Source organism: Elephas maximus, chromosome 3, assembly GCF_024166365.1.
Source record: "Elephas maximus indicus isolate mEleMax1 chromosome 3, mEleMax1 primary haplotype, whole genome shotgun sequence".
NCBI lineage: Eukaryota > Metazoa > Chordata > Mammalia > Proboscidea > Elephantidae > Elephas > Elephas maximus.
This window is the reverse complement of record NC_064821.1, coordinates 23,580,665-23,603,918: the sequence shown is the minus strand read 5'-3', so window position 1 is coordinate 23,603,918 and position 23,254 is coordinate 23,580,665. Positions and strand designations below refer to the sequence as shown.

The following is a 23,254-nucleotide window of genomic DNA, read 5'->3' as shown; positions in this document are numbered from 1 at the left end:
CAGACCAGATCCACCTCCTAATCACACACGCGCAAAAACAATTTCTTGCCAGGAACTTTCTTTGCTCTCTTAAGCCACAACTGAAACCATTTTCGGAGCCTCCCACGGTGTCCCTAGACGGTCTTTTTTAGTAGTAAGCCTTTTCATCCACTCTTAGTGTGCGTGAGCTCATCAGCCTCAACATTTGGGCCAAATTCTGGGTGGGTGAGAGTCCATCCTGACTCCCTAGAGTGCTGAGTCTCATTCATCTCTGCTGAGCCTCATTCATCTCTCTAGTCCTACTGGACACCTCTGGAAGGAAGGAAAGCAGAGGCAGGAAAGCACCCACTATGTGGGCAAGAAATTGACAACACTTTGCTCCTGTGAACTAAAAAAAGATAATATTTAACAAAAATTTCTTGTTTCGTTACCTACACTTTGCCAGGTGTGTGTACGCCTTGATGTTAGATGCCGTTGAGTCGGTCCCAACTCATAGTGACCTTACATACAAATGAACAAAGCACTGCCCAGTCCTGTGACATCCTCATTAATTATTGCTATGGTTGTGCCCAGTGTTGCAGCCACTGTGTCAATCCATCCTATTGGGGGTTTTTGTAGGCTCTAGGGAAGCAGAAATGAATGAGACTCTGTCATTTCCCTGCAATCACCACACCTAAATGACCCACGTAGAGAAATAGCAGGTTGTGTTAACAGGTTAGAATATTGACTAGGTGCCCTGTGAATGGAGTCTCACTGCCCAGATTCAAACCTGGATTCACTCCATTCTACACCAAACTTGACTAAAATATGTAAAATAACTGTGCTCCATTTCTCACCTACAAAATAATAATAATCTATGCACTTGTATCTTGGGGGTAAATTTTGCAGATGAAATTTAAAAAGCTATAAAACACATAACTCAGAGCCTGGCACCAGGGAACCCTCAATACTGTTTGGCAATGTTATAGTTACTGTCCTCCTCCTCATCATCCTCAATTTCATGATAATTTAGAAGTGCTTAGAGGACAGTTTAAAACAAAACAAAACATTGCAGATGTGTTGATTCCAACTCATAGCAACCCTATAGAACAGAGTAAACTGTCCCATAGAGTTTCCAAGGAGCCACTGGTGGATTCAAACCGCCAGCCTTGCAGTTAGCAGCTGAGCTCTTAACCACTGACTGTTTAGAGGGATTAATTTCCTGTTCTGGTGGGAACAAAGTTCTATAGAAGCTAGAAATAGTGGTGCAGGACAGCAGAACTCTGAAGGGGAGTCCTCAGATCCCCAACACTACAAAAGACATAAACTTCATAAAATTTTAGTTGAAATTTTCCATTTTGGTTCCACTTCTTGCTGTCCCAACTGTGTTGTTGGTCCTGATGATGAGGAAAAAATGCTCTTGACAGTCCCTCCTGCGTTCTTGTCTCCCTCAGCACTCACTGGGTTGCATGGTGTCTCTGATGGGTCATGGTGAAAGAGTGTGGATCCACTGCCCCCCTCCTGCCTGGTTAGAGATGAAGCCTGCGGCTCCTTCATCAGGAATGACAGGAAGACAGACTCAGGCATGGGCTTCCTGAGGTGAACAATGACAATGGGAGGAAGAGACACACGTATGTAGTCTGCTGGACTGGGACAGAGACTCTGAAGGGCTAGAGACACAGGCTAATAATTTGTGATAGCATGGCTTTGAGCGTGCAACTCACAAAGCTCAAAATTAGCCTAATTGATCTATGTTATCCTAATCTCTAAGGCTTGTTAAATTAGCAGATGAGGGAGGAGAAAAATGAAAGTCCTAGAGCAGTCTGGGCATTCCTAATCTCAGGAGGAAAAACACAGGTATTCTCACTTCGGACTTAAAAATTGCAGGGGTCATAATATGAAATTCAGGCACTTTTTTCTAGTTGAAAGAATCAATGAGTCACTTTGATATCAGCAAATGCAATTAATTGATCAGGAAATTTAGGGAGAATTACAATTTCTATACCAAGAATCTGATACTATTTCCATATCTCTTTTAAAAACAAAATTTTTTTTTTTTGTTTTAAATTTGTGTCTCTAAGGAGAATTTTTCTAAGGAGAATATTCTACTTTCCTTTTTACAGCCTTTTCTTATGGTTTGGGATTTTGTGCATTGAAGTTTTTTTTTTTTTTGTAAATTTGAATGACAGTACTAGTTCTCATTTTTCTCTTTAGTTGATATATGTTGTTATATTAGAAAACAAGTTTTTTGCATACCTGTTTGGTTACTTCATGCTTTGAAATCTTCAGGATTTTACTAGTTTACAATCAAGGTGTTCCCCAGGGGACTTCAGTCATCTCAAGGCTCGACTGGGAGAGGATCTACTTCCGAGGTAATTCACATGGCTATGGCAGGATTCAGTTCATCACAAGCTATTGACGAGAAGTCTTCCTAAATTCCTGGCCACATAGACCTCTTCAGGGGGCAGTTCTCAACATGGCAATTGGCTTTCAACCAAGCATATCAGCAAGCAATCAATAGAATTCTAGGAAGATGAAAGCCAGAGTCCTTTTGCACTATTCTTTTAAGTGTGCCACAGGTCTGCACCATACTGTGCGGAGGATGTTATTCCATGGATTAAACAATAGGAAGCATGGATCATTGTGGCAATTGTAGGTACTTCCCACCACACCATATTTATGTCTATTCCCAAGAAAGGTGATCCAACTGAATGTGGAATTATAGAACAATATCATTAATATCACACGCAAGCAAAATTTTGCTGAAGATCATTCAAAAACTGCTGCGGCAGTATATCGGCAGGGAACTGTCAGAAATTTAGGCCCGTTTCAGAAGAGGACATGGAACCAGGGATATCATTGCTGATGTCAGATGGATCTGGCTGAAAGCAGAGACTACCAGAAGGATCTTTACCTGTGTTTTATTGACTATGCAAAGGCATTCAACTGTGTGGATCATAACAAATTTTGAATAACATTGAGAAGAATGGGAATTCCAGAACACTTAATTGTGCTCATGAGAAACCTTTACATAGATCAGGAGGCAGTTGTTCGGACAGAACAAGGGGATACTGATTGGTTTAAAGTCAGGAAATGTGTGTGTCAGGATTGTATTCTTTCACCATACCTATTCAATCTGTACGCTGAACAAATAATCCAAGAAGCTGGACTATATGAAGAAGAATGGGGCATTAGGATTGGAGGAAGACTCCTTAACAACCTGAGGTATGCAGATGACACAACCCTGCTTGCTGAAAGCGAAGAGGACTTGAAGCACTTACTGATGAACACCAGAGAGCACAGCCTTCAGTATGGATTATACCTCAACATAAAGAAAACAAAAATCCTCACAACTGGACCAATGAGCAACATCATGATAAACAGAGAAAGATTGAAGTTATCAAGGATTTCATTTCACTTGCATCCACAATCAACAGCCATGGAAGCAGCAGTCAAGAAATCAAAAGACACATTGCGTTGGGTAAATGTGCCGCAAAGAACCTCTTTAAAGTGTTGAAAAGCAAATATGTCACCTTGAAGACCAAGGTGCGCCTGACCCAAGCCATGGTATTTTCAGTCACATCATATGCATGTGAAAGCTGGACAGTGAATAAGGAAGACTGAAGAAGAATTGACATCTTTAAATTGTGGTTTTGGCAAAGAATATTGAATACACATGGACTGCCAAAAGAACGAACAAGTCTGTCTTGGAAGAAGCACAACTAGAATGCTCCTTAGAGGCAAGGATGGCGATATTGCATCTTATATACTTTGGACATGTTATCAGGAGGGATCAGTCGCTGGAGAAGGACATCATGCTTGGCAGAGTACAAGGTCAGCGGAAAAGAGGAAGACCCTCAACAAGGTAGATTGACACAGTGGCTGCAACAATGAGCTCAAGCATAACAACAATTGTGGGGGTGGCTCAGGCCTGGACAGTGTTTCATTCTGCTGTGCATAGGGTCACTATGAGTCGGAATCGACCTTAGGGCACCTAACAAAGCCCACCACACAGGTCTTGCCCTTTATAAGGATGTTAGGCTCTATGTCTAGCATAGTCACACACCATCTTTTTATCCCATCATATGTCATCTTCTCGACAAAACTCGGCTAGGGAAAAACTGGAAGACGGGCACATCTATCTCTGCCTTGGATACTTCTGCAGATTCTACCATGCTGTTCCTTGACATGCAGCAGAAGAAGGCTCCTGGTTTCCATCGCACCAGCAGAAAACTTCCATAAGCATCATGCCAAATTGGACCCATTTTGTGCCCCAATTCAAAAAAATATTCCCAGTGGCTTCTGATATCTATTTATCTGGAAAGGGCTCCCACCACGCATTTGTCAGTTTATCATACTGTGGTGGCTTGCATGTTTCTATGATGCTGGGAGATATCCCATCAATATTTGAAATATTAGTAGGGTAACACATGGTGCACAGGTTTCAGCAAAGCTTCCTGATTAAGACAGACAAGGAGGAGCCCTCATTCTGAGTGGTTTAGAGCTTGGCTGATTACTAAAAAGGCTGGCAGTTTAAATCCACCAGCTGCTCCTGGGAAACCCTATGGGGCAGTTTTACTCTAGTTGGAATCGATAGCAAAGGGTTTTTTTTTTTTTTGGTTTTAGGAAGTTTGAGACAACAGCCAAAATAAAGGACTCAAACATACCAATGATGATGAAGATGGTGCAGGACCAGGCAATGTTTCAATCTTTTATACATAAGTACACTACGATTGGAGCTGACTAGATGGCAACAAAAAACAGCAACAAAAAAGGTTCACTTCACTTCAGAATAAAATTTTCTTTAGATTCTTTGTGTTCAGAACTCTTGAAGTCTTTAATAAAAAATCCTTTTGCTTTATTTAGTGTTTTTTGTGTTTGTTTTTGTTGTTATTGTTTTTCCTATTAGATAAAGTGGAGTTTATAAGACTAATGATCCATTGCACATTTTACATCCTACCATTGTGACCTTCCTGGCTCAGAGATCTCTTTGCTGGGGAAATAGAGATTGGTATGTTAGTAACTGATATGAGGAAAACTTGGACATATATTATCAAGTGGATATGTAGAAATGGATGTTACTTACCTGTGTGTAGATACACAGCAGAGAGTTATTTTTGGATACCAAATGACCAATGGCAGGTGTATAGGAGAAAGAGAGGCTGGGTATTTAGATCTTTTAAATGCTTGGACAGTAGCAAAAATTTAATATTAAACTAAAGTCATTTCATAGTGGGTAGAGGGTATTAGAGAAAGTGAGAGAAAACGTCCATGAGATGGACTGGTATGGTGGCTGCAACATTGGGCTCCAAACATACCAAACACACCGAATATTGTAAGGACAGTGCACGACCAGGCAATATTTTGTCCTGTTGTACCTAAAGTTGCTACAAATTGGAGCCAACTCAAAGGCAGCTAACAAAAATGAAGAAGGTATCATATTCTGAAGCCACTTCCAAAGATGAGTGTAGAGCACAGGAGTATGAAAACCAAGAGAGTTGTGTTCTTAGGGTAAAAAGTGAGATTTGCTTTGTGCTTTTCCCAATTTCCTCTCACATGGTAGAACTGCCCTGTAGAGTTTCCAAAGAGTGCCTGGTGGATTCTAAATGCTGACCTTTTTGGTTAGCAACCATAGCTCTTAAGCACTATGCAACCAGGGTTTCCTCTCACATGGTGACTATCCTTGAAAGACACAGAAAGACTATCATCTTCCTGCATCCTGTTTAAATGTACTATTGAGGAAAGTCTATCCTCAATTTTTTACCCCTCTTTTATTTATAAAATGTATCAAAACCTACCCTTTTATTCAATGATTCTTACACTTCCTCATACAATTAAATGAAATAATAGAGCCCATCAAACACCCATGATAATAAAAACAAAGGAACTACACATTTCTTCCTTCAGGGGTTCTTAAAGATCTCTATGGAAGGTACAGTGCTCCAAGGAGGAATGAAAATACTGGATGTATTTTCAAAATGTCTTCACATTTTCTTATAAGATAGTGAATATTTTATTAAATGCAACACAAAGTAGAGATGGGACTAATCTCTGGCCTCATTGTGCTATACTTTGAGTATGTAGATAAATGATATCCAGTCTCTGCCCTTGAACTGTTCCAGGTTTTATTGTGTAAAGAAAAATTATAATGCCCCGTCAGGTACCCAGAATAATCCATACTTAGAGTTGAAACAATTTATTTGAATGACAGTACAGTAGATGAGAGCTGAATGATATCTATATTTACTAGCAATGCATATGCATTATCTGATTAATCCTTACAGAGCTTTAAGCTAAGTATCACTAAAAATGAAGACTACAACACCATGAGACTTTAATAACAATAACAAGTCCCAGTCCACAAAGCTAATAGAGTTAGAGGAGCTAATGTTAAAAATCAAATATTTTCCCTGCAAAATCCATTAGTTGAAAAATTATACTGGCCTATTTATATGGTGACTATATTAGTGTTCACTTATTGATCTATTATATGTACTAAACACTGTTCTAATCTGTGTTACATTTAATTATGTCCTCTTAATCACTATCTCAAATGAGTGCTTTTGTTGGCACAACTATAGAGAGGAAGAAGTTACACAGAAAGATGTTCTCCATCATGCCTGAAGTCACTGTTTGTAATATGAAGGTCTTTTTGAATTCTTGGAATGCACACTGAAAACGAACTTCTTTAAAGTGATATTAAGGGCTACCACATAATGGGAAATTGCCACTTGATTCAACCTTGACAACATTCTATTTAGTCATTACAATGACCTTGAAAGATTAGCACTATTAATCCCAATTTGATGATGAGGACGCTGAGGCTCAATGAGGTGCACTGAGTTCCCAAAGGTGTCCAGTTTATAAGCCAAGAACTGGTTGGAAGTGTGTCATCAAATCCCACACCCTTTCTGTTACCTGTGGTTCCTCTTCCATATCAAAGATAAGTATACCACTTTATGATAGCCATTAGGAAACTCTGATATATTTCTTCCAGTCTTTCCCCCATTCATACCATTACTCAACTAGTAGCACTCATTTTAGGCCTTGAAGTTTAAAGAGGAAAAAGAAAATGTTACCTTTCAGGAGAGTCTATCATGAGACATCACAAGGAAAAAATACCTTGAATGTATCAATTTTTTTGCCATGCCTAGGTTTACAGAACTGGATGTGCAACCTGGTTTTGGATACATGGGACCCGTAAAGTCTCATTGCAGTTAACCATAACCAGAGAATCAGAACACTACTTTCATGATTTTTAATGAGAGCTGTATCTTTCCACAAGCTGGTCTGGCCTCATCCTCTGTCCAGTGAAGTCCATTTTCCTTTATCAAAGTTTCTAGTCAGGAAAATTGGTAGGGGATTTAACTCAGTGGTAAAAGGCATAGTAAATTAAGTTATTTATTGGGTAGATATTTAGAGAGCCCGGAATTGCTTCCTCAGAGATTATGTCAATATCTCTAAAGGAGAAAAGCATACTCATGTAGTGTAACAAAAAAGGAACCCAAAGGCAATGAAACATGATAACACGGCAAAGTCTTAACGAAGCTGTTACAAGTGAAAGGCAAGAGCTCCTCTTTAGTGGAGACATGACCCTTTGTAATCCTAGGCAATGGAAAATAAAATAAAATTTGATTTTTTCATAATGATTTGGTGAAGTAATGATCATGGAGCTCCAATAGATCCACGGCATTTGGATTTGTGATACCACCACCTTAATCCTTGTTTGTACTACCTTGACCAAGACATATCATTTACAACCACCTTTTTTTCCTGAGCATGCTTTGTGATGTTCCAATTTTAGACACTTCATAAATAGTTTATTCCTCAAATATAATTTATCAGTTGGGATTCAATAAAGAAAAGTGAAAGCACCATGAAAACCATTTCATACAGGAAACTGGTAAAATACAAGGACTGAAATGCAAAAAAAAGAGCAATGTGGCAATGCACAGATCATAACTGCAGAAAGAAGACTACTATACCAAGGTCTAAGGAAACAGGTACAAGGAAGATGTCTAGCTTATTAGGGTATGGTGACATTTACCGATCATTATGGGAAGACCTAACAATAAAGCCAGATGGGAAATCTGAACAGTGGTTTAAAAATTCTCTCCTCTCCTGCCCGAGCATCACAAAGTATAGGAGAGTGAATCTGGATAAGGGAAGCAATAGCTTATCAACAAGCACACATGACCAACTTCATGGTGTGCAAGGCAGAGGCAATGGTGCTTCATTGGTAGAATTCTCCCCTTCCATGTGGAAGACCAGGTTTCATTCCCAACCAATGTACCTCATGTCCAACCACCACCTGTCAGTAGAGACTCATGTGCTGCTAAAATGTTGAACAGTTTTCAGCAGAGATTCCAGACTAAGATAGACTAGTAAGAAACACCTGGAAATCTTCTTACAAAAATCTGTTAATGAAAACCCCATGGTTCACTATGTTCTCATCCACAATTGAACATGGGGATGGTGCAAGACTGGGCACCATTTTCTTCCATTGTGCATGGGGTCACTATGTGTCAGTGAGGCAACTCAAGAGCTGCTAACAACAACATGATGCAGACGGAGAAGATATGAGAAGAAATATCATCAAGAATGCTGAGAAAAAATCACTTTCCTGTTGCTAGGGTAAGTACTTTCATATCTTGCCCCTTGCAAGCTCTGATCACTGTCAGATCTCCAGCATCTGCTCAGGAGGAGTAAAAGACCCACAACAAAATAGTCTTTGAAGGAAAAGTCAAAAAAATGAGTAGTTCTCACCTTGCTGCACATTAAAACCACCTGTGGTGCTTTGAAAATCTTATGCTTAAGCCACATACTGGTCCAATTAAATCAGAATCTGTAGTGGTGGGACCAAGGCATCGATATTTTTTAAGCTTCCAGAGGATTTCATTATGAACTCAAGGTTTCGCACCAGTGACACGCATTCTCACACACAACCTGCATATACAGTTCTGTTAGATCCAAAAGTAGTCTGGTCAATACTTATGAATTATGGTAAAGAATGAAGATTTTAAGCACATAAAAATAGATTTGTGCATTTTACCAGGAAGCCTGGGTGACATATTAGAAGCTACAGAAGGTTCTATGGCTATAATGGGATTTGGTTATGCAGACTGACATACCCCAGAATACTACCACTATCCGATTAAACACATGAAAAAGGAAGCAATCTTCCGATACAAATTCTTAAGATTAAAACCAATGAGAGCTACAAAAATTATGTAACCAAAGAGGCAAGATTTCTGGTTGTAGATGTTTGGTTTTGCTGTCTTTTCCAACTCACTCACTCAAAAAGATGGCACAAGGATTAACATTAGGTAGTTCTGCTGAGGATCCTCTGCAGGGCTCTCTTGATGTCCCTGTTCCTCAGGCTGTAGATGAAGGGGTTTAGCATGGGCGTGACCACAGTGTACATCACTGAGGCCACAGCACCCTTCTTGTCAGAAGATGAGACAGCTGTACTGAGGTACACTCCAAGGCTTGTTCCATAAAATAAACAAACGACTGACAGGTGAGAGCCACAGGTGGAAAAGGCTTTATACTTCCCACCTGAAGATGAGACTCTTAGAATAGAGGAAACAATTCTAGTGTAAGAGAAAAGGATCCCTGTGATTGGAACACCACCAAAGATGGCACCAATACAATAAAGTAGTATGATATTTGTGGAGGTGTCTGAACAGGCAAGGTTAATGAGTCGAGGAGGGTCACAGAAGAAATGAGGGATTTCCACATCTGTGCAGAAGTTAAGTTGTGACACCATTGAAACTTGTAGTTGGGACTGCAAAAGGCTGATGAAAAAAGACACCAAAACTAGCAAGCCACAGAGACGGGGGTTCATGATGATTGTGTAGTGCAGGGGATGACAGATAGCCATGAACCGGTCATAAGCCATTGTGGTGAGGAGCACATTGTCCAAACATCCAAAGAGATAAAAAAAGGACACCTGTGTCAGGCAGCCCTCATACATGATGGATTTGCTCTGAGTCTTGATGTTCACTAACATCTTTGGGACTGTGGTGGAAATGAAACCGATGTCAGCTAAGGACAGGTTAGAGAGGAAGAAGTACATGGGGGTGTGGAGATGGGAGTCAGAGGTGACTGCCAGGAAAATGAGCAGGTTCCCAGTCACAGTGATCAGGTACATGGACAGGAACAGCCCAAAGAGGAGGGGCTGCCATTCCGGATCCTCAGAGAGGCCCAGGAGGAGGAATTCTGAGACACCTGTTAGATTCTGTGGCTTCATGCACCTGAGACAGCTTTTGGAAAAAGAAAAGAGAACTGTTAAAAGGAAACAAATAAGAAGCACCCAGCACTGTGTTTGTATTTTGAATTCAAGAAACTCACAGGTAATGTCGACAAATTCATAACTGTTCACAGTTAAGGACCTAATACCCCAGTACCTTCAGCTATATTGCTCGGTTGTAACAAACCCAAGCCCTGTACTACTCAGAACTCTTTCCTCACTGTTTTCTGTGCTATTCACCAGTTTCTGTACACAATCACTTAAGCTACTGTGGGGTACAGAATGTTTGAATGGCAAGGATATTTTAAGACAATAAATTTATAACCACAGATAAGTGGTAACTATGATGAATGGTAAGACAGTACACGGAAACCCTGGTGGCGTAGTGGTCAAGAGCTATGGCTGCTAACCAAAAGGTCACGAGTTTGAATCCACCAGGTGCTCCTTGGAAACTCTATGGGGCAGTTCTACTCCGTATTATAGGGTCACTATGAGTCAAAATCGACTCGACTGCAATGGGTTTCAAGATAGTACACAAGACGGGGAAAGCCAGCACAATTTGACCAAATCAAGATCATGGAAGCTCCACAGACACATCCAAACTCCCTGAGGGATGAAATTACTGGGCTGAGGGATGTGGACCATGGTCTTAGGGAACATCTAGATTAATTGGCATAACATAGTTTATAAACAAAATGTTCTACATCTCCTTTGGTGAGTAGCATCTGGGATTTTAAAAGGTTGCAAGTGGCCATCTAAGAAACTCTACTGGTCTCACCCTATCTGGCACAAGAGAGAATGAATAAAACTGAAGACACAAGGGAAAGATTAGTCCAAAAGACAAATGGACCACAAGTATCACAGCTTCCACCAGACTGAATCCAGCAAAACCAGATGGTGCCAGGCTACAACCACTGACTGCCCTGACATGGATCGCAGTAGAGGGGCCCAGACAGAGCTGGAGAAAACGTAGAACAAAATTCTTACTCAAAAAAAAAAAAAAAAAAAAAACACCAGACTTACTGGTTTGACAGAGACTGGAAAAAACCCCAAGAGTATGGTCCCTAGACTCCCTTTTAACTCAGTACTGAAGTCACTCCTGATGTTAACCCTTCAGCCAAAGATTAGACAGGTCTGTAAAACAAAATGACACTGAATGGGGAACACAAGATCAAGAAGAGGAGAGTGTTAACATGTCGTTGGGGTGGCAACCAATGTCACAAAACAATATGTGTATTAATTGTTTGATGAGAAACTAATTTGCTCTGTAGAAACCCTGGTGGTGTAGTGGTTAAGTGCTACAGCTGCTAACCAAGATGTCAGCACTTTGAATCCACCAGGTGCTACTTGGAAACTCTATGAGGCAGTTCCACTCTGTCCTATAAGAGTCGCTATGAGTTGGAATCGACTTGACGGCAGTGCGTTTGAATTTGCTCTGTAAACCCTCATCTAAAATACAATTAAAAAAAAAAATCAAAGGATGCGAAAAAAAAAAAAAAGACAAGTTCTTAGACAGAGCAAAATACCAAAATACCAGCTCCCTCTATGAGGAAAACACATGGAATAAGAATTATCCTTCTTTAAAGAAAAAAATCATTTCAATTAAAGGACACTCTGAAACATACTCTTGAACACTGAGCTGCTAAAGCAAAAGGAAGAAATGATGAAGTAAAAGAACTGAACGGATGATTTCAAACAGTAGTTAGAGAAGACACAGTTAAATATTATAATGACATGTGCAAAGAGCTGGAGATAGAAAACCAAAAGGGAAGAACATACTCAGTGTCTCTCAACCTGAAAGAACTGAAGAAAAAAAATTCAAACTTTGAATTACAATAGTCAAGCATTCAATGGGGAAAATATTAAATGACTTAGGAACCATCAAAAGAAGATGGAAGGAATACACAGAGTCATTAAAATTGATGAATGTCCAAATTTACTGTTAATTGCCAACACTGTAAACATTTAGTTTACCAATACAAAGTCAGACATAACTACATGCATTTATTTCAAGGTATGGAATCGAATATCCATGAAAGTTGTCTGGTAATGGTCACTCCATAATAGATCTACATCAAAGTCACCATCTGCGTACAGAATTATAGTCCCAACGCTCAGATTTCCTAACTATGCAGTAAGTAAAAGGCCTAATCCCATATATTTCATACACTAAATTAGGAAAAAAACTAGGAGTGCATGTAAATCTCTCAACCTCTCTTACCTGGAAATAGGATGCCTATGGCAGCTAACCAAGGTGAGGCACTTAGCAATTACTTGTACATGGCTTTTTAATCAGAATTTGAATCAATGTGAGAATAGTGGGTTTATTGTGGAAATACAATCCCAGTTTTATCTGATTATATCGGAACAATAGAAGCCTAATATATCCCAGGAAATTCAAGCATAGAATGTACTGAAATCTTAACATGTGCCTAAGTTCACACAGTAAGATTTACTTTCCCTTTCTCTTTCTCCATTTTTCCCTTTTAGTTTTCAGTTTTATGAAAATTTCCACAATTTTTGAAAACAATTGAGTGTTGTACACTCTATTAAATAGATCCCATAGAAAGTCCATGATATAGATGTATTCATGCCCTATTTTATCTTGTCTCTAGTCCTATGTGACATCCTCAGAGGGATGAAAGCACAGGCAGGAAAGCACTCAGTGTGGAAGCTTTACAGCCTGCACTTTGACCCTGTGAACCAGAAAAAGGAACAAAAGTGTCTATTCCATATTTAACACAGATTTGTTGTTGGCCTTGTGGTTGTAGCCTACTCTGTGCCAAGCACAGGATATTCTCTGAGGAATCTGAAATTTTTCTTCCAAGCATTCTTATATATTCTTGTATTAATCCATCACCATTAAGTTGATTTTGAAGCATAGCAACCATATAGGACAGAGCAGAATATCCCCACAGGATTTCCAAAGAATGGCTGGGAGATTCCAACTACCGACCTCTTGGTTAGCAGCCTAGCTTTCAACTACTGAGCCACTTGTGTAAGAATGAAAACAAATGGTCTTACAGGGATCCAGGCAAAGCAAAACCTTCAGATCACAGGATACTTTAATTGAATGGTATGAAGCTTCATCTAATTTATAATAATAATTATAACAGGTAAAATTAATGTGTCCTGACTATATGCATCCATCATAGCTAATCTCTAAGGCAATATCCATGATCTGTTCAATTCTTGCTGCAGTGAAGATTGTATCTCTCCATCATCTGTGGATCAACTCACGTGACAACGTGAAAACTGAGAGATACTAAGAACTTGCCCTGTAGCACACAGATCATAAGGAAAGCAGATAGTATTCATAATTAAATTGTAAGTCACTCTGTTTCCTCATATTTCAAAATATTTAAAGCAGAAGTGCAGGGGACTTAACCAAACATCTAAGTTACACCTTTAAACTCATTTCAATGTCCTGACTAGGAATGGAACCCAAGATCCTGTCTTTATGTCTCTGAGATTGAGATGGGCTAAATTACAAGAATGGAAGGGGAAGTGGACAGCTGAGATAAAACCCAGAAGCGGCAAGAGAGAGATCTGTCCTGAATTATCAGCTTCAAACTCCTGATGTGACACCATCCTGTATTCTCAACTATCTTTCTTATTATTGAGGCACAAAGAGGTACTCAGTGCTGTCCACTTTGGACTAGCAGAAACCCCCCACGAAAAAAGCAAAGTGATCGGGGGGTCTCTCCCTGGAGGACAAGGGAGGCAAAGTGGCAGGATGGGTGGGTAGGGGAGAATATGGCCAGGTACCCAGTGTCTGCTGTCACACTGCCGGGATTCAAACCTGGCTTCAACCTTTTCTGGCCCATGACTTGGCACAAGATACAAAAAATGTCTGTGCTTCTTTTCTTTTCTGTGAAATGACAATAACATGTGTAGCTCTTTTCTGGGTGTGGTTGTACAGAAAAAGGAAATTTAGGTCATATCTTGGCACTGGGCAGCCTTGAATTAATGGTCAGGATACTGTGATTACTGTCACCATCCTCATCATTATTGTTATCATCATCATCTAGAAGATCATTTTGTAAGAGGGACCCATTTCCTATCCTGGTAGGGAGGTGCCTACAGGAGCTAGAACCAATACAGAAGAAATTAAAACTCTGAGCTTTCTTGGACCTCTCTCAGAACCAGCAACAAAAATCAAAAGACTCTGAGCTGAAACTTAGCATTTCAGAGCCTCCCCATCTGACCATCCCAAGTGTGCTGAGTGTCCTAATGAGGAGGAAACAAAGCTCCCCTGCCCCTCTGTGTCCACTGTCCCCCACAACACTCACTGGATTGTGCTGGGTCTCTGTTGTGACATGACCAAGATGTTTGGGTCCACTACCCATCCCCAGCAGTAGGCCTGAGGGCTGAGACACCTTCTTCAGGACTGTCAGGAAGAGAGTCAGGCATGGACCTCCTGAGGCAGACAACCACTCTAGAGGAGAAACCCAGTTATGGAGCTCACTAGGCTGGACTGGGCAAACTGAAGGCCTGCAGGGCACAGGAGGATTACTCACAGCTCTATGGCCTTGAGAGCTCAATGCCCAGAGCACACAATTAGCCGTATTGGTTTATGCTATTCAAATCCCTGAAGGCTTGTTAATATTAATGAAACAGGAAGAGGAGAAAGTGAATGTCTGGGCCCTGACATTCTAAGGAGGTAAAAAAAAAAAAGTAGCTCACCTTTATTCTTCACCTCTAACTTTCAAGTTGTATGGATCTTAACGTAAAAATCAGACATTCTTTTTTTCAATTTTTTTAAAAATTGAAAAAGTGGTTAAAGCACTCAGCTGCTAAGTGATAGGTTGACAATTGGAACCCACTTAACCCCTCCACAGAAGAAAGACCAGGCCATGTCCTCCCATAAAGATTATAGCCTAGAAAACCCCATGGGGCAGTTCTACTGTCATATGGCTTTGCTGTGAGTTGAAATTGTCTTGACAGTACCTAACAACAATAGATCTTCTATACCAAGAATCTGATACTACTTCCATCTTCTGAATTAATATTTACGTCATGAAGGAGAACTTCCTATTTTCCCTTCTGTAGCCCTTGCATGTGGCTTGAAATTTTATGGATTCACAATATATATTTTTGCTGATTTGAATGACAGCACCAGTTCTAATATTTCTGTGTAGTTAATGTATGTTGGTACTTCAGGAAACTATTTTATTTATACTATAAAGAGTATTTTGGCATACTCTTTGGCAACTTAATCCTTCCCCTAAATATGTCTGTGGGCCTCACAGAAGGCTGCATTCAAAATATTGGCCTGGGCTACAGTCCTCTTCAGGTTTGACTGGAAAAGGGTCTAATTCTAAAGTCACTGATGTGTCAGTTGGCAAGACTTGTTCCTCCCAGATTATTGGCTAGAGGCCTCCCTTAACTTCTGACCCCAGGGGCAACTCCATCATGCAGCTGGCAACATGGAAGCTGGCTTTCATCACAGTGAGATGGCCAGAGAGCAGGAGAGGGCTGACAACGAAAGCCAGATTCTTTTCACATCCCCATGTTTGAAGTGATATTCAAATAGTTTTCCAAATTCTATGTGATAGAAGCAATTACTTGAGTCCAGCACACAATCAAGGGGATGGTTATCTACAAGAGCATGAGTACAGGAGTTGGCGATCACTGGGAGAATCTTAGCAACTACACACTACACAGCCCTTGCTCTCTATAAGGACGGTTAGCTCTAAGCACAACAAGACTCTAGAGAGGTCCCTCTGCTTTCCAACATAGTGCCAATCCACCGCACCACTGGCCTCTCAGCAAACACTTCCTGGACAGAACAGGTACATGGTAAAATTCCTACAAACCCCATCATGCTGCTGCTGGCCTTGCAGTCAGAAGCTTTTCTGGTTTTTCTAACACCAGCAGAGCCCTTCCATTGATACTAGGCCTGTTGTAGCCATTCCATGCACAACTTCAACAAAAATCCCCAGGAGCTTCTTATTTCTGTTTTACTAGGGAGGGTTCACTTCACTCTAAAAAATGTATTTTATTTAGATCTTTGTCTCTGGAACTCTTGAAGTCTTAATAAAATGTGCCTTTGGCTTCTCTGTTTTCTCTAGTGAATAAAGTGAGAGTGATGGTTAAGATTGTGTGTCAACTTTACTGGACCATGATTCTCAGTATTTTGACAGCTGTGTGATGTGGTCACTTCCCTGTGAGATTTGATTTGTGATCACCCCCATGATGGGAGCTGCTATGAGTAACCAGTCTGTTGAATGGGGGTTTCCTTGGGTGTGTGACCTGCATTGGGTGTGGGCAGACCATTCTGGCAGGGCTCAGGGGGGTTTGCTAATTCTGGATCCTGCAGCTGCCTCCTGTTTCTGTGACCTTCAGTTCTTGGGACTTGAGCTTGCAGCTTACCTGTGGTCTTGCCTGCCAACCTCGGGATTCATCAATCTTCTCAGCCTATAAGAACCCTGCTACCTGACACCAGCCCCTGTGGCTACAGGAATCAGGAAAATCCTCGATCTTGACCCATGGACTTGGGACGTTACAGGCTCTACAACCTTGTGAGCCATTTCCTTGATATAAATCTCTCTCTCTCTCCTCTCTCTCTCTCTATATATTATAAGCTTTACTGGTTTTGCTTCTCTAGAGAAGCCTTCCCCTGGAGCTAACACCCTGAATTTGGACTTGTAGTCTACTAGACTGTGAGAGAATAAATTTCTGTTTGTTAAAGCCATCCACTTGTGGTGTTTCTGTTATAGCAGCACTAGATGACCAGACAGTGGGGAAACATATATCCCCTTGAATGTGCATAATAAAAAAAGCAAACCATACATTTCTTCTGTCATAAGCTTATGGAGATCTCTGTAGAAAGCCTGGTGGTTCAGGGAGGAATGAAAATGCTGGATGCATGGGTAACAAAATGCCTTTACATTTTCTGGTAAGAAAGTAAATAATTTATTCAACATTATACAAAATGGACATGTGCCACATATCTGCCCACACTGTGCTAGATTTGAGTAGAGATTAATGATATTCAGTCCCTCTCCTTAAACTGTTCAAGGCCTCATTGTGCAAACCTTAATTCCAAGGTCATCCATCATGTGTCCAAATTAAAGCACACTTTGAGGATCAAAGCCCCTGTCAGTGAAGATGGTGGGCATTTAGCCTAGGGGTAAAAGCAATGAAACCAAAGCAGTTATTGGACCTGATTTTAGAGAGCCCAGAGAACAAAAGGTGGCATCTTAAAAGGAACATTGATATCCACATAATGAAGGACAAGAGGAGCCCCAAGGCAGACCCATCATGACAGAAAAGAGGGGAGCATGTTCACAAAGTGAAATCCCAAGAAGGCTGTAACTAGTGTAAGGTAAGAGTTCCCTTTGCTGAGGATATGGCCCTTTACTATTCTAGAGTAATGAAAAGAAGATGAAGTTAAATTTATTTCTAATAACTTGGGTGACTTAAAAATCTCCAGGCACCATTAAAGCCACTCAGAAACTAGAAATAAAAAAACCCACTACCTTAAGCTTAATTGTACACCCTTGACCAAGACATATCTATAAATACTTTTTCCTGAACACATTTTGCCTTCTTCCAATTACAGAGACCTCACAACATGCCTTTATTTATGGCATTATCATTTTTCAGCTGGGGTTCGATCAAGAAGAGAGCAACAACAGTAGTGATTTTGATGAAGGTAATTTAATATAGAAAATTGGTTAAACACTATTGTAGGATAGAAAGACATAACAGGAAAAATGTGGTAGCACAGAAATAGTACCTCATTAGCAACCATTCCAAGGCCTAACGAGGAAAAAAGATTGGATTTATTAGGGCATGGTGTGCTTTGTTTTCCACTATTGTAAGAACCTCACAGAAAAGCCAGATGGAAATTAGAGCAGTGATGCCACAATTTTTCTCTTTTACCCCTTCCCTACCCCCTGGCATTATACGGAAAAGTATAAAAGGGTGAGTTTAGTATAGAGAGATAAGAATTTCATGTCCAGCACGTATGACCAGCCCTATAATGTGTAGGGAGAAGACATATGAAGAAATATTACTAAAACTAATGAAAAAAAAATCACATTGCCTGTTGCTAGGGTAAGTTCTTTCATATCTTCCCCCTTGTGAACTCTTATCACTTCAAGATCTTCAGCATTTCAAGTGAGGAATAAAAGCCCCAAGTCACACCAGGCATCTTTGAGGGAAAGGTTTGACAAAGATCAATAATTCTTAAACTTGGCTGCACTTCAGAAGCACCTGGGGTGCTTTTGAAGAGGTCATGGTGGCACAGTGCTTAAAGAGATCGACTGCTAACAAAAAGATTAGCTGCTGGAAACCACCAGTGGCTCCATGGGAGAAAGATGTGGCAGTCTGCTTCGGTAGAGATTTACAGCCTTGAAAGCCCTATGGGGTCACTAGGAGTCAGAATCGATTTGACAGCAGTGGCTTTGGTTGGTTTGGGGTACTTTTAACACTCTTCATGCTCATGCCACACACCAGCCCAATTAAATCAGAATCTCTGGTGGTGGGACCCAAGTGTTGGGAGTTTTAAGCTCACCAGGTGATTCCAGTATGAAGCTAACATTGAAGACGAGTGAGTGACACACATCCTCTCACATACCCTGCATAAATAAATCAGATCTAAGCAAGAGTTTTGTGGACCGTAAACCTGGACTATGGAAAGGGTTGAGAAATGAATGTGTAAAAAAAGAGATTTGTGCATTTCTCTAGGCTGTTTGGGTCATAGATAACAAACACAGAAGTTTCCACAGGTTTTAGAGAATTCAATCAAGCAATAGTTATGGCATAATTGGGATCCCAGAACACTACAACAGTCCTGCACAAGGGGGACCAAAATAAGCAATATGGAGATATGGCATATCAAGAGGAATGTAAACATGAAAGCTACAAGAATTGTGTGACCAAAATGTAGGATTTCCTGTTTGAGATGTTTGCTAACTTGTGTTTTCAATACACACACCAAAAAGAATGGAGCAGATCTTGAAATCAAGTTTTTCTGCTGAGACTTCACAGAGCCCTATTGATGTCCCTGTTCCTTAGGCTGTAAATGAAGGGATTCAACATGGGGACAACCACTGTGTACATCACTGAGGCCACTGCAGTGTTTCTGGGAGAAGATGAGATAGCTGAACTGAGGTATGCTCCAAGATCAGTTCCAAAAAATAGGCAAACAACTGACAGGTGAGAACCACAGGTGAAAAAGCCTTTATACCTCCCATCTGATGATGGGACTCTCAGAATCAAGAATATAATTCGAGATTAAGAGAAAAGAGTCCCTAAGACTGGAATACCACCAAAGACGGCACCAATAAAATATACTAGTATGTTTTCGGTGGAGGTGGCAGAACAGAGAAGGTTGAGAACTTGAGGAGGGTCACAAAAGAAATAAGGCATTTCACTTCCATGTAGAATGTGAGTTGTGACACCATCAAGCAGTGTAGCTGGGAGTCCAAAAGGCTGAGGAAAAAAGACACCAAAACCAGGAAACCACAGAGGTGAGGGACCATGATGACAAGGTAGCGAGGTGGGTGACAGATGGCCACAAACCAGTAATAGACCAACACAGTCAGGAAGAGAATCTCCAAACAGGCAAAAAGAAAAAAAAAAAAAAAAAAAAGGGCACTGTGTCAGGCAGCCCCAACGGGTGATGGATTTGCTCTGTGTCTGGATGTTCACTAGCATAGTGGGGACTGTGGTAGAAATAAAACCGATGTCGGCCAAGGCCAGGTTTGAGAGGAAGAAGTACATGGGGTTGTGAGGGCGGGGGTCAGAGTTGACAGCCAGGATAATGAGCAGGTTCTTGAGTACAGTGACCAAATACATGGTCAGAAACAGCTCAAAGAGGAGGGGCTGCAGTTCTAGACCCTCAGAGTGGCCCAGGAGGAGGAATTCTATTAGATTCTGTTGCTCCATGTAGATGAGACAGCTTTGGGGGAAGAAAAAAGCATTGTAAAAAGAAAATAAGTAAACAGACACTCAGCATTGTGTGCATATTTTTAATTCAAGAAATTCACAAGTGTTTACACTTGAGGACCTAATACCCCAGGACCTTAGGCCATATTCCTCAGAAGTAGCAAAACCAACTTCTTTGCTTCTCAGGTCTCTTTTGTCCTGTGCTTCTGTGCTATTCAACTGTTTCTATACAAACCCATGTTAGAGATACTGGGTTGAAGAATGTTAGGATAGTGAGGACATCTTAATATCACAAATTCTTATGGGGGTAAAGTATCAGCCCATCTCTATGAGGAAAACATATGCAATAAGAAATATCCTGTCTTTAAGAAAAAGAGAATAGTATGACAAGCATCTTGGTAGTTTGTACACCTGTTAGAATATAATTCTTAATTGAAGCTCACTTTTAGAGTTGTTACAAGAATTTAAATAATACATATGAAGTGCTTAGAGCAGTGGTTCTCAATGCTAATTGGTCGTTATAATTATCTATGGATCTTTTAAAATGTACTGACGAGCTTACCACAGCCTTAAGGAAAAAAAAAAAAAAAACTAATTGCTGTTGAGTTGATTCCAACTCATAGCAACCCTATAGGACAGAGTAGAACCTCCCCACAGGGTTTCCAAAGAGTGGCTGGTTGATTCGAACTGCCAACCTTCTGGTTAGCAGCTGAGCTCTTAACCACGGGAACTCTAGGGCTCCTTCTCACAACCATGAACCAATTAAATCAGACTCTGTATGTGAGTCCCTTGGTCAACCTGAAGTATAGCCAGGGTTGAGAACCATTGCTTTAGATCATTGCCAGGCTCTTAGTATATATGCCAGTATTGTTACTATTGTTATCATTAATACTCCCCATATTAAAAACATACACATTTAATAATACTTGCTGTACAAATCACACTTTAGAGGTTTAAAATATTACCAATCAAACTTGAATTTTCCTGCTCTCCCTGTGTGACCTCATTCCTCTGCACAGCTGTTCCCAAAAAGCCACCCCTGTCATGAATTTGGTGGGGGCACTTTTGTTATGTGTGCTTTCTTTATGCTCTCAAATCACAACTGCTTCTATAACATTCTTTATGGACACATAGGTGTAAGTCACTAAAAAATTCCCATAATTTTTAATTAATTAACTTGGCCTTGACATATTTAGTAAACATGAATATAAATATGTCAGACAAGAATTCCCTAATAGGTAATAAAACCTAATATAAATTAACAAAACATAAGTATGTCATACAATTCTTTAACTGGCAATAAAACATACCAATTATAGTTGAACACGACAGCACACAGAGTATATTAATCTGTGGATTTCTGTTCATTTTTGGAAAAGATGACAGAAGTAAAAGATCTCTCTGACTCTGTCTCAAGACAGAGAAGTCTGCTGAGACACTGCTCGCCACAACAGACCTAGCATCCTAGTTACAGGGACCTCTTCTGGGTTTGACGGGTAGTCAAGTCTCCACCCCAGGACCATTCTTTAAAGGTAAATCCAGAAGTCTAAAGATTTGGACTGAATATTTAAACTAAGGTTGTAATTCTTATTCCTGATACTCTAATGCTCAATGAATGAGGGCTTCAAGACGGAGGTTCCTTCCTCAGGACTGTCAGGCAGACAGACACAGGTATGAGCCTCCTGAGGCAGATAACCACTCTAGAGGAGAGACATGGATACGGAGCTAGCTGGACTGGAACAGACAAACTGAGGGCCTGGAAGGCAAAAGGGTGTTATACACAGTTGCATGGTCTTGAGAGTTCAATGTCCAGAGCACATAATCATCCAAATTGGTCCATGTTATTCCAATCTCTGTAGGCACATTATTACTAATGAAACAAGAGGAGAAGAAAGTGAATGTCCCTGGTATCTAGGCCCTCCTATTTTAAGGAGGAAGCCTTCCTATAATCCTCACTTCTAACTTCCAAACTGTACAGATCTTAACATAAAAATCAGACTTTTTTTTTCAAATTTTCAATGAAGAAAATCAGTGTCTGATTTGATATCCCCAAATCCATTGAATTATTCATGTAAATTGGGGAGGACTTGGTCTTCTATACCACAAATCTGATACGATTTCCATTTTCTGAATTAAGATTTCTATCACTAAGGAGGACTTTTTATTTCCCACTCTATAGTTTTGTTGTGGTTTGGGATTTTATATGTAGATGATTTATATTTTTGATTATTTGCCTGACAACACCAGTTCTACTTTTTGTGGTAGGTAATGAATGTTGATACTTTAGAAAACTATTTATTTTGTCATACATACCTGGTAACATAATCTTTCACTTAAAGCTTCAGCAGGCATATGAAATACCTAGGTTAGACAATTGGGTAGAGAGCAAAGTTTGTTAGTGATTACCAGGAGTAGGTGGAATGAGGGTAAAGTGGGGACTTGCTGCTCAGGAGACACTGAGCTTCTGTTAAAGGTGATGGGAGAATTTGGAAATGGATAATAGTAATTATTGGACAACCTAATAAACATAACTCATGTCACTGATTATACACATGAACAATGGTGAAATGATAAACCATTGGTAACATATGTATTTTCCAAAATAAAAAAAAAAAAAGATAATAAGTAAGACAATAATAAGTGAAAATAAACAATCAAAAAAAAAAAAAAAAAAAGCAATACTTCCATGGTCCTCAAAAAAGGCTGCATTCAAAATGTTGGCCATGACTGCAGTCATGTAAAGGCTTGATTGGAAGAAGATCTCAGTCCTAGACCACTCACATGTCAGTTGGGAGGATTTGGTTCTTGGAGGACTGTTGACCAGAGGCCTGCCTTGGCTTCTGGCCACAAGTGCCTCTCTATCAGGCACCTGGCAACGTGGACACTGGATTTCATCAGAGTGAGCTGGGGAGACAGCAAGAGAAAACTGGAAAAATGAAAAGCAGTTTCTTTTAAACCCTTGGGTTGGAAGTGATATCCCAATAGTTTTCCAAATTCTATTTGCTGGAAGCCAGTAACTAAATCCAGCACACACTCAAGGAGATGGTTATCCACAAGAGCATGAATACAGAAGGAGGGGGGTGTTGGGAGAATCTTAGAAGCAACACACTATACAGGCTTTACTCTCAATCAGAACAGTTAACT

At 40.3% G+C, this 23,254-nt stretch overlaps 1 protein-coding gene and 1 pseudogene across 1 annotated transcript; both read right to left on the bottom strand.

Moving 5' to 3' along the window:
* Positions 1-9,280: 9,280 nt before the first annotated feature.
* On the bottom strand, positions 9,281-10,210 carry LOC126074073 (olfactory receptor 18-like). The gene has a single exon (XM_049881405.1). It carries the CDS (start codon positions 10,208-10,210, stop codon positions 9,281-9,283), a length of 930 nt encoding a protein of 309 aa, XP_049737362.1.
* Positions 10,211-19,204: 8,994 nt separating this feature from the next.
* On the bottom strand, positions 19,205-20,110 carry LOC126071100 (olfactory receptor 7E24-like; annotated as a pseudogene).
* Positions 20,111-23,254: the final 3,144 nt, after the last annotated feature.

Bases quoted from the DNA above. Each gene is read 5' to 3' on its own strand.
- LOC126074073 (XM_049881405.1), bottom strand. From the start codon at position 10,210: ATGAAGCCACAGAATCTAACAGGTGTCTCAGAATTCCTCCTCCTGGGC.